Source organism: Mobula birostris, chromosome 4 (assembly GCF_030028105.1).
Source record: "Mobula birostris isolate sMobBir1 chromosome 4, sMobBir1.hap1, whole genome shotgun sequence".
Taxonomy (NCBI): Eukaryota; Metazoa; Chordata; class Chondrichthyes; order Myliobatiformes; family Myliobatidae; genus Mobula; species Mobula birostris.
This window is the reverse complement of record NC_092373.1, coordinates 92427630-92439667: the sequence shown is the minus strand read 5'-3', so window position 1 is coordinate 92439667 and position 12038 is coordinate 92427630. Positions and strand designations below refer to the sequence as shown.

At 40.2% G+C, this 12038-nt stretch overlaps 1 protein-coding gene across 1 annotated transcript in view; it reads left to right on the top strand.

The window, feature by feature from the left end:
* rnf168 (ring finger protein 168) overlaps positions 1-11607 on the top strand; it is a 30198-nt gene extending 18591 nt beyond the window's left edge. The window contains exons 5-6 of the mRNA XM_072255753.1: positions 2422-2494; positions 10206-11607. Coding sequence (XP_072111854.1) covers positions 2422-2494; positions 10206-11312 — 1180 coding nt within the window. The 3' untranslated portion in view covers positions 11313-11607. The remainder of the gene's footprint in view (positions 1-2421; positions 2495-10205) is intronic.
* Positions 11608-12038: the final 431 nt, after the last annotated feature.

Genomic DNA, 12038 nt, shown 5'->3' with positions numbered 1-12038 from the left:
AATAAGGGACTCGAGCATACGCATTTTTTGGTATCCACGAGGGGTCCCAGAACCAATCCCTCGCGGATAAGGAGGGCCAACTGTACACTTATGTGACAAATTAAACTACAAACCTGTACATCTTTGGAACTTGGAAGGAAACCCATGTGGCCACGGAGAGAATGTACAAGCTCCTTACAGACCCTCAAAACCAATTGAATCCAGGTCACTGCCACAGTAATAATGTTGCGCTAACTGATACACTACTGTGCCTTCTGTTAGACCTTGTTATAGGCAGAATGACCCGTATTACTGGATGTAAAGTCAATGGTGATAACAGTGTGATTGATATCTGCATAATTAAATTTTGACTGAATATACCCCGGACTATAGAAGGACTAAATAAGTAATACATTTTGGATGTGAATGGTTTTGAGGAGAATCTTAATGTTTTAAGGATGAATGTTGTAGGTCCAGTAATACCTTAAATGTGAAAGTTGTACAGGAGGCTAATCTTGGAAGAAATCAGATCTGTACAGGTTGTGAAGATTACTAGTTTGTGAGGATACTTGCACATGAGGGTTGAGAATTTTAAAGTAAGCTCTAATGCCCAGCATCCTTCTCCAGCATAGATTAGTGGAACATAAGTCTCAGATCAGAAAGAAGGATCCATGCTGCAAAGTTTTTTTTTGATGAATCAAAGCTAACAGAGGAGCCAAGTGAATCATGGAAATTAAGTCGAGTTAGCAAGAATATATATGGGGGTTGGCAGCATTTGTACTGAGATGGTAAGGAGCAGTCTAACGGTTTGAAGAAGTCTAATTTGCAATCAAAACGAGCACCCTAATTAACAATTGGCTTTGATTAAGATCTAAAACCCTTGCACTTTTTAAGAACATTGCTCTCCTATCACTCTTGTTCTTGTTGACCTATGTTGGTTTCCCAGTTTCCTCAATATCAAATTTTCAGTTATCATGTTCAGATTGCAAGAGATTCACAGTTGCATCCTTGCTGCTTTAATCACTATTGCCAGTTTTTGCATTCTTCAGTTCTAGATTTGTAAGCACCTCATTGTTTAATCACTTCATTGTTAGTGACAATGCCTCCAGTTGCCTACAATTAATCTTGGCATTCTGTCTTCAAATTTGTCTTATTTCCTTGGCTAAAATGGTGATTGCCCTGCCAGATTATTCCTTGAGTGCTTTGTAACAAATTTTATGAATGCTCTTAAATCCTAGTTCAAGAATGCAAATTGCGCATCTAATAAAGCTTTTTGTAAACCATTGCTTCCGTAACTACTTTAAAGTGAATGCAAATGTAAATTTGAGTTGCTTGCACCTCGGTTTTGTGTAGAAGTAATGTTTATAGCCACATTTTGTATGATTTTGGTGAACTGCACTTAATCACAGATACTGTTTCCGAAGCTGTTTGGAAAGGGTGTTTGAGACTGGTAGCTGGGATGGGCAGTGTGTGGAAAGGTTGCCAGCAAAGTCTTGTACGTAGCAGAGTTCAGACGTTGATAGGTCCTAAGGGGTCTTGACATATTGCATATTGAGTTGAGGTTTCCTGTGGAGAATTTACAACTGAAACTTAATGTCTGTTCTACATATTGAAAACTCAAAATTTGAGGTACTCAAAATTTCAGGCTGGGGGAAGAATGTAACTAGTGGAGTGTTCCAATGATTAATCCTTGGCTCTCAATTATTGACTTGCTATGTTAATGATTTGGTGGAGAGTGCAAGTAAACAAGTTTGTCAATACTGTGAATATAGATGGGAGAGCATGCTGTGAAAATGATATTTGTAGCAGGACCTGGATTGATTGGGAGAATGGGTGAAAAATTTGAGGAATGGAGTTTAGTATAGGAATCAGAAGGCATTCAATCTAAATGAGGAAATTGGAAGTACAGTAAGTGAAGTACAGAAGGTCTGAGTTTTGTGCTTGAACCTTATTGCTGGTAGGGAGGTTTAGCAAACAGGTAATAGTACATATGACAATAATAAGGCAAATTTGCTATGCTTGTGTTAAATCCTGGAGTAGGCCTGAGCATTCAGGTGGCTTGCTTCTTTTCTTTTGTTCTAGTAGTCACTGTTTTAAAATGAGGGGATACCCATTTAAGACAGATGAGAAACAACCTTTTGAAACTCAGGCTTATGGAGTTTTAGAATGCTTTATTACAAGGTAAAATCATTTTTGCTAAGCGTGTGGGTAAATGGTAATGGGCAGTCGGGTATGTAGGGTTGTGTTTATAATCAGATCAGGTTAATCTTGTTAAATAGCAGAGTAAGCTTGAGTGGTTGAGTGATCTGGTCCTAATTTGTATAGCAATTTATTTATTCCATGTTACTAAGTTCATTAACTGCCATTAGACCATGACGAGCATCAACCTAAAGTCATTGAATTGTTATCCTGAAATGTCCCCTTTTTTTTCATCCAACACAGGTATTTATCACCTACTGTGCCAAAGTATCAAACTGCTGAGATAAGTACACTGGGAAGCAATCTCACCAGTGCAGTAAGTATGAAATTGATCATTTCTGTTTTGTATTACATATACCTTGTATGTGCAGTTTAATTTTATATTAAAAGTGCCCTAACATTGCTTTAGTTAATTGCTGTTATATTTCAGGTCTGCTGCAATTGACCTCCTCCCTAGTAGTCTAGAAGAAGTTGATGAAAATGTGGGGTACTAATACAGAGATGGTCATGTGTAAATGGATGGTTAATGGTCAGTGTGGATTTGTTGGGCCAGAGGGCCTTTTTCATGTTCTAGCTCTGACTGACAACATCTCCCTTGTGCAATGATCCAGTCATTGACATTTTCTTCTTTTCTATTAGTTTTACCAGAAACACACCTCTCTGTCAAATGCTGCCTTGATGGCTTAGGCAGTTGCTCTTGTGTCTGGAATTTGGATCTTTGGTCCATGTTTGAATCTGACTGCAGTGAGGTCTGAAGCAGAATAGCTGTGGTGAAATCTAAACTGAGCATCAGTAAGCAGAATTTGAGAGCTTTGATGACTCCTTCATTATTTTGATAATTGAGAGTAGACATGTTTGGATATTAATCAGATTAGTACTTTTTTATGAATAAGACATACCTGGGTGATTCTTGTTTTCTCCTCTACTCACATTGAATACATGTCACTGATGTAACCTTACTCAGTCACCTTAGCTAGGGCTGTAGCTAGCTCTGGAATGCAGGTCTTCGGTACTATTTATCTGGTAGTTTGGCATTCTTTCCATTTCTGCACGGCATTTTTTCAGTTTGAAAACTATGGGGTATGGATTGAATTTTTGGACTTGTGTTATGGTAGAGTTTGTGGAGGAAGCCGATGTGGATCATCTATCCAGCACTTCTGGGTGAACTTGGTTGTGAATGTTTTTTCATTTTCCTTGCCAGTGAATGAGAACATCCTTGGAGCTGCCTTTCCCCTTTTTAGCCTTTTAATTGAGCTCTTTACACTGGAAGAGCAACTATTAGGAAGAAAGAAGTCTATGGGACAAAGGTTTGGAAAGTTGATGAGCAGATACAAAGGAGAGAAATGCAAATTCAGTGCTTAAATGCTTTGAGAGGTTGGTCATGACTAGACTAAACTCCTGCCTCAGCAAGGATCTGGACCCATTGCAATTTCCCTATCGCCACAATAGGTCAATGGCAGACTCAATCTCAGGCTACGTCCACACTAGACCAGATAATTTTGAAAACGCCAGTTTCACATAAAAACGATAGGCGTCCACACCAGGAGTTTTTGAAAATACCTCTGTCCACATTAAAACGGGTATTTAGGTGAATCTGCTCCTACTGGGCATGTGCAGGACACACAAAAAAAACAAGCAAAGAGGAAGCGGTGTACTTGTGCGCGCTTGTCCAGTTATAGACTAGAAAAACTTAAAAGGAAATTGCCAAACGAAAGACTTGGTGCATGTTTGTCCAGAAACATTTCCTACAGCCATAGTCTCTTCACCAATGAAAGGGACGACAGCTACAACTAAATGCAATAAGGCTTGTTACTAGGCAAAAGTGAAATTTGCTGTTACCTCATTTGTTTGCCTTTACTTTTGCCATGTCTTTGTATTATTTTGCTGTATTTAACATGTACAATAAAATGAGTTACTGGGCAAAAATTGACAATTGCATCTATTGAATGTTTGCACAAGCAATACATTAATAAAGCACCTTGTTAAATGTATAAAACATGTCTGCATCAGTGTTATCTTGTATTTCCATACAGTGTTACATTAGGCTGTTACTCATCTATTGTCAGATATTGTTGTGGTGTTGGAGGTTGTGTTCAAGAAAACAATGAAGTGCCGCGCTGCCACCGCTATTTGTTCCGGCACGTCATGACAGCGTTTTTAAAATCAGCCGGTTACCCTGTACATACTACAATGGCCAACCAGGGTTTTCAGATTTAAACACTCTGGAGTGTTTTAGAAAAGCTCCATTTTCGGGGGAGGAAAACGCTGTTTCAGTGTGGACAGAAGGTCAAAACGAAGAGAAAAAGCTTCAGTTACGGATTTATCCGGTCTAGTGTGGACGTAACCTCAGTGGCTCTCCTCACAGCTTTAGACCTCCTGGACAACACAAACACGTATGTCAGGATGCTGTTCGTCGACTATAACTGAGCATTTAATGCCATCATTCCCCCAATCCTGATTGAGAAGTTGCAGAACCTGGGCCTCTGTACCCCTCTCTGCCATTTGATCCTCAACTTCCTAACAATCTGTGCGGATTGGTGATAACATATCCTCCTTGCTGACGATCAACCCTGGTGCACCTCAGGGGTGTGTGCTTAGCCCACAGCTCTACTCTCTGTATACCCATGACTGTATGGCAAGGCATAGCTCAAATACCATCCAAAAATTTGGTGATGATACAACCACTATTGGTAGAATTTCAGATGGCGACGAGAGGCTGTACGGGAGTGAGATATGCCAACTAGTGGAGTGGTGCTGCAGCAACAACCTAACACCCAAAGTCAATAAGACGAAAGTGTGAACTTCAGGAAGGGTAAATCGAAGGAACACATACCAATCCTCATAGAAGGATCAGAAGTGAGCAGTTTCAAGTTCCTGGTTGTCAAGATCTCTGAGGATCTAACCTGGTCCCAACATATTGGTGCAGTTATAAAGAAGGCAAGACAGTAGCTTGCTTCATTAGGAGTTTGAAGAGATTTGGTATGTCAACAAATTGTCACGTACCCCGTAACGGGTTAAAGAACCAGCAGAAATGGAAAACACTTTGGAGTCCAGTATGCTATTAACTAATAATATTTATTAGTAACTATGCAATACAGTAATACAAATGTAGGTAAATCCAACAGGTTAACAATGGTTATATTTAAGTGTGGAAGTATGTATGAAAAACCGAGCTTCTTCAAGTCTAGGGGTAAATAAATAGTCTTACAACAATGAGTAAAGTTCAGTTCAGTTCATGGTGTTGAGTTGAGTAGTGATAGAGAGGGAGAGATTTGAGTCTTCAGTTGAGCTGACGCCGTCGATCTTCCCGTTGTCCTCCGAAATCCTTTAAGGTCACCAACTGTGACCACAACAGAGGGGACCGTTTTTCTGTGGTAGAGTCATCAACCCAGGCAAGGGTGGACATGTGGACAACTCCCCACCGGTCAATCCCTTTTCGTACTGCAAGAGCCACTGATCAATCCGCCTGATCGATCCTCCAAAAACCCACTTTTTCTGTGGGCACAACAAAGCTCATTCAGTGTCCAAAAACATGTGCCTGAGGTCTATATCATCTGACCTCCTATTTATCTCATGGTACCGTGTACCAGCTGTCATTCAAATAACTCCTCCTTCCTTTGACTGTGTAAGAAATGTACAAGCAGGCAAATGTCCTTGGAAGTATAAACACGCTGCCGAAAAATCATAACATCGATTGTCCATCAAATAATGCTGCCCTCGGTCATCATAGCGACTTACGAGCTGCTCGGTTCCCCCTCCCCCTGTGCCTTAAAGTGACAGTCCAAAAGTTAGTCTTCCTCTCTCTTTCAACAGCACAGTTCATAGGGGTAATTCAGGACCCCGTCACACCCCCTTCCTTCAGAGAGAGGAAAACATTTTTTTTTACTTTAAATGTAAATTAGAGTTTCAAATAATACATTTATGATCATCAGATGACAGAGCAAAAACATGTACAATTTCCAGCTTAACATTTGGATAAATAATCGGCTATAATATTGTCAGTATCTTTCACATGTTTGATTTTTAAGTCACATTCTTGCAATATCAGACTCCAATTTAACAACCTTCTATTCTTATCTTAGTTAGAAACACCAACGGATTATAATCCATGTAAACCAGAAGTGGTCTCTGGGCAACAGAGATTTTGGGGTCTCTGAACATAGACCTCAAAATGTTGTAAGGCCAGAACAAGTGCTAGTACTTCCTTTTCAACCGTTGAATAATTTTTCTGGTGCACATTAAATTTCTTTGAGAAATAAGCTACTGAGTGTTCAATGTCATCCACACCCTTCTGTAACAGTACTGCCCCAGCAGCTTCATCACTAGCGTCTGTTGCTATAGAAAATGGTTTGGAAAAATCAGGTGCTTTGAACGTCTGAAAACCATCCTGTGTTGTCATCCTGTGCTCAAATGCCCCTTTGCAAAGGTTATTCCATACAAATCTTTCACTCTTCCCCAGGAGTTTTGTTGGGGGAGAGTGATGTCAGCAAAGTTCTTACAAAACTCACGATAATACCCAACCATTCCTAAAATCCTTCCCAAAGGTTTCTTGCCTGTCGGAACAGGAGCCTCAGCAATCGCTTGAAGCTTGGCCTCGACAGGAGCCAGTTGGCCCTGGCCTACCACATAGCCCAGATATGTAACTGTGGCATGGCCAAACTCACTTTTAGCAAGGTTCACAGTAAGATTGGCCTCGGAAAGTCTGTCAAACAGTTTTTCTACCGCTGCAATATGCTCTTCCCACGTGTCATTCCAGACCACTAAATCATCAATCTAAGCTTCTGTGTTTTCTAAACCTCTAATCACAGAACTGATCATTCTTTGAAATGTCCCTGGAGCATTTTTCATCCCGAAGGGTAAAACAGTGTACTCATACAGTCTAGATGGTGTCCCAAATGCTGATATTTCTTTAGCCCTCTCTGTCAAAGGAACACCCCAGTATCCTTTTAACAAGTCAATGTTTATAAAGTATTTAGCCTTCCCCACTCTATCAATACAGTCATCCATTCTCTTTCCTTGTTCTTTCTTGTTTCTAATTGCTTGTTCAACCATTTTACTTTTCTCAAAGTTCGCTCTGCACCAATGCTGTTATATGGGCTGGGCTGAATTTACAATGATGTGATGCACTGCACCTGTGCACCGCTGTCGAACATCAGAAAATAAATCTCCATGCTTGCCAATTAGTTCTTTCACTTGTTTTTGCAGTGTAGGTCCAACTGATGGACCTTATCAGTTATATTTTTCAAAACAATGGAATTCTGACATCTTGGCGAGACTAGATTCAGTGGGTAAACATGTTTTTTCATCCCATTATCAGATTCCATGACTCCATTTTGTTCCATAACAATTCTCCCAGGTGCCATTCTAACAAACAAGTGTTTTATTTTGATACGACCATTCTGTAAACTTACCTTTGCAAGGCCACAAATCTTATTAAATCCTTTCCAGAGTTCTAAAACATAATTAAGCACACTGACACGTTTCCAAATCAGACCATAGTTCTCTGAGTAGGGTCAAAGGTCCAACTGTAACCAAACACAGGTTCCAATAGACTACACTCCAATGCCTTTTGAATCGAATCTCCAACAATAAATAAGAGGAGGGGAACCCCGTGATCCCAATTTTTCCCCTTTCTCACACAATGTTTTAATCATGCTCTTAAGAGTTGAGTTGTACAGTTGCAAGGCTCCCTTGGACTCTGTGATATGCAGATGACACCATGCGCTTAGCTTCCAATTCTCTAACTATCCCCTGGAATGTTCTCAAAGTAAAGTTACTGCCCTGGTCAAATTGAATTTCTTTGGGCAGACCTACCAGTGTGGAAAAACTTACTGAACAACTTCACCACAGTCTCGGCCTTGATGTTTTCAAAAGACACTGCTTCAGGGGACCTAGACACAGCACACATAATTGTTAACATGTACTGATACCCAGCTGCAGTTCTTGGCAATGGGCCTACACAATCCACTATGATCCTAGACAAAGGTTCACCAAAAGCAGGTATCTCACTGCAAGAGCCACTGATCGATTCTCCAAAAACACACTTTTTCTGTGGGCACAACAAAGCTCATTCAGTGTCCAAAAACATGTGCCTGAGGTCTATATCATCTAACCTCCTATTTATCACACCGTACCGAGTACCAACTGTCATGCAAATAACTCCTCCTTCCTTTGACTGTGTATGAAATGTACAAGCAGGCAAATGTCCTTGGAAATATAAACATGCTGCCGAAAAATCAAAACATCAGTTGTCCATCAAATAACACCGCCCTCGGTTACCATAGCGACTTACGAGCTGCTCGGTTCTCACCTTCTCCAAACTGACAGTCCAAAAGTTAGTGTGTGTGTGTGTCTGTCTGTCTGTCTCTCTTTCTCTCTCTTTCTCTCTCTTTCTCTCTCTTTCTCTCTCTTTCTCTCTCCCCCTCCCCCTCCCCCTCCCCCCTCCCCCCCTCCCCCCCTCCCCCCCTCCCCCCCTCCCCTCTCCCCCTCTCCCCCCCTCCCCCCCTCCCTCCCTCCCCCTCCCTCCCCCTCTCTCTCTCTTTCAAAAGCACAGTTCATAGGGGTAATTCAGGACCCCATCACAAAATACACTGAAAAACATCTATAGTTGTACAGTGGAGAGCATTCTGACAGGCTGCATCACTGTCTGTTATGGAAGGGCTACTGCACAGGACCAAAAGAAGCTGCAGAAGGTTGTAAATCTAGTCAGCTCCGTCTACAAAGTACCCAGGACATCTTCAGGGAGCAGTGTCTCAGAAAGGCAGCGTCAATTATTAAAGACCTCCAGCACCCAGGGCATGCCCTTTTCTCACTGTTACCATCAGGTAGGAGGTATAGGAGCCTGAAGGCACACACTCAGTGATTGAGAAACAGCTTCTTCCACTCTGCCATCCAATTCCTAAATGGCCATTGAAACCTTGGACACTACCTCACTTGTTTTAATATACAGTATTCCTGTTTTTTGCATGTTTTCCCAATCTTTGATTTTTGTATACTGTAATTGATTTATTATTTTATTTTTTTTCTTTTCTGTGTTATGTATTGCATTGAACTGCTGCTGCAAAGTTAACAAATTTCACATCACATGCCGGTGATAATAAACTTGATTCTGATCTGAAATTGGATAGGAAAGGCATAGTCAAGGCAGTAGACATTTGTGGAGTTGTTGGACATTGGATACTATTTCCTGGCTTGAAAAAAGCAAGACTAGGATGGATCATATAGAAGCTATTAGCAGGGTGATGACCCGTTCGCATTCTACATAGTGCTGGATCAGCTATCCAATATATTAATCAGTGACTGAGAAGTGGAGGGGGGTGGGACTGGCAATGTGAGGATGTTGTCTGAATTTGACCGGTGCGTGGACTGTTTTGTATATCTCAAAAAAGGCATTGTTAGGACCCATGTGAATTCCCATTGTCTACACCTTCCTGATTTGTAGAAACTGGTGTCCCGAGAAGTTGTTCAATGTAAGAATTATTTTAAATAGGTTGTGACAGAAGGAGCTAGTGGGACTTTCTGTGGGATGGAGGTGTAGAAAGAAGCAACGTCCATTGGTATTGCTTTTAAAGCAGGGAACATTTGTGCTGGAGTTCAATTCAGTAGCGTGAGGAGAACAAACCAACTGTTGATTTTACCCTGTGCTTTCTCCTTGTGTAATTGACTGGCTGTTCATCTACATTCATATTAAGGCTGGTTTCCCAAAAGCCTGTTCTGTTGCTCCTAGATTTTGTAGTAGTTACAATTAACACTTTGGAGTCCAGTAAAGTTTGGCTCCAAGTTCTTATTTAAAGGTGACATTTAATTTTCTTGGAGGCAAAGTACAATTTTATATTCCCAATTAGTTCCAATCTCAGCAGTTACTCAATCTGCTTTCACTTTAAAATATTTTAAATTGTATAAACTTAAAGATGGTCATGAGAAGGCAAACTCTTATGTAGTTGCTTTCATTTTTAAAGTGAATATTATCCTGTATTTGAAGATGTTTGAATAAGGGTAAATTGTTGATGTTATTTTTTTTCCTTCAGGAGAGCACAAGTGAGGGTGATGAACTAATTACAAGCAGTAGCTCTACAAAAATTCGTCTTTTTCATTGTGATAAAGATGGAGAGCCAGACTCCAGTTCACACCAGTCAGAATTGATGCAGGTCATTGAAGGAGCTCCTAATGAAGAAATCACAGATCTGCAGATGGAGTATATCAGTCAGCACAGCCCAGAATGCAGAGAAAGTGTGATGCCACAAACTTGCAGCAGTGCACAGGATGGTTCTGAAAAGTCCATGGAAAGTGTACCACTTAAAGAGTTGAAGATGAATTCAATTAATTGCAATGATGAACAGCTAGATTCCACATTTATGCCAATTTTAAATCATAGACTTGAGCACGCATGCACTAGTGCAGACTGTTGTAGTTCAGTTAATATGGACCATATAGCAGTCCAAAATTTGATACAAAATGAAGCTGCAGAAGATGAAATTTTGAGCCAAACTCCCTCTAAAATGTCAGCAGTTCTGAAAAGAAAAGTATGTAATTCCTCTGATGTTTCTACACTGACTTGTGTCATGGTTAAAAAGAGAAAAATTTGTCCCGATGTCCATGATAAACCCAGTGCGAACACTGAACTTTTCCATGACGCATTCAATCATGAGCAGCTTGCAGACTGGGAGAAACAACTTTTTGAAAAGCACAAAATGGAAGAGCAGGATCGATTGCTAGCCTTAAAAATACAGAAAGAGCTTGATAAAGAGATGCGGGCTATTAATAGAACAAGGGGAACACCTGATGCATACTTACTTCGGGCAAAGAAATTGCCTACAAGTGAGAAAAACATGCTTACAAAAAATAAAACTCCACTAGCAACAGCAAAGGGCCATCAAACTTCCAGAAGTTCAGTGAGATCACAGTCCAGAAATAAGCAAGCCATGCTCAAGAATATTTCTTCTGAACCGCGAAGACAGAAAAGTAGAATCTTGCAGGATCCAACACAATCCTGTAATAAGCAACGGGCTAAAGGTCATAGACCACTCGCCTCCATGGATGCTAACTCTGCTGCACTGATGTCTCTCAGTGAACCAAGAAATGGTAGAAAACAACAGACTATTGATGATATGTTCCAGAAATGCAACACTAAATAAGGGTTGTCGAGAATTCAGCCATCATTTTGTCCTGCCAATGTGGGTTTCCTCTGTACAGTTTAGAATTTAACATTGATTTCTTGTCTGAAACAATTTTCCTGCTTTTCTGCAGATTACATGCAGTATTTCAAGTTGCTGTTTAAAGTTCTTGGAGTTTCAAATTGGCATGATTTTGTTCACTTTTTCAGGTTGTACTTTCTCAACATTTAAGTGTTGTCAAATTCATTAAAACAGTGTTGCATCTTGTTAATAAAATGGCAAAATAAAAGTTTGACAGTTTTTTGTAAATAATAAACCATGAGAATCAGTGATTGTTTCATTACTGAACCACACCACCATACATCAGTATTGTTTCTTGTACTTGATAATTTTAAATAGCTGTAACAGCTTGGATATTTCTGTAGACTACAGAAAAGGAACTGGGCAGAAAAATGGCATTCTGGCGGTCTTAAAAACAAAAATTACTTCCCTAAAGTTGCAATGAATTACAGTAGACAATAACGTTTTCCATATTGATTCTTACTTGCACTGGAGGGTGCTGCAACTGAACATGAAAGGAAGAGAGAGCTGTATTCTCATTCATCAAGATGGTCTATTTTCTCGTTCTTTGCAAGGCTGAAGATGAGTGGTAGCTCTCTTTAGTACCATTCTGGAGCCTTGAACAGATAATTTCTGTTATTAGTGGTTTTGAATTCAGAACATGATTATTCTTTAACATCAGACCAT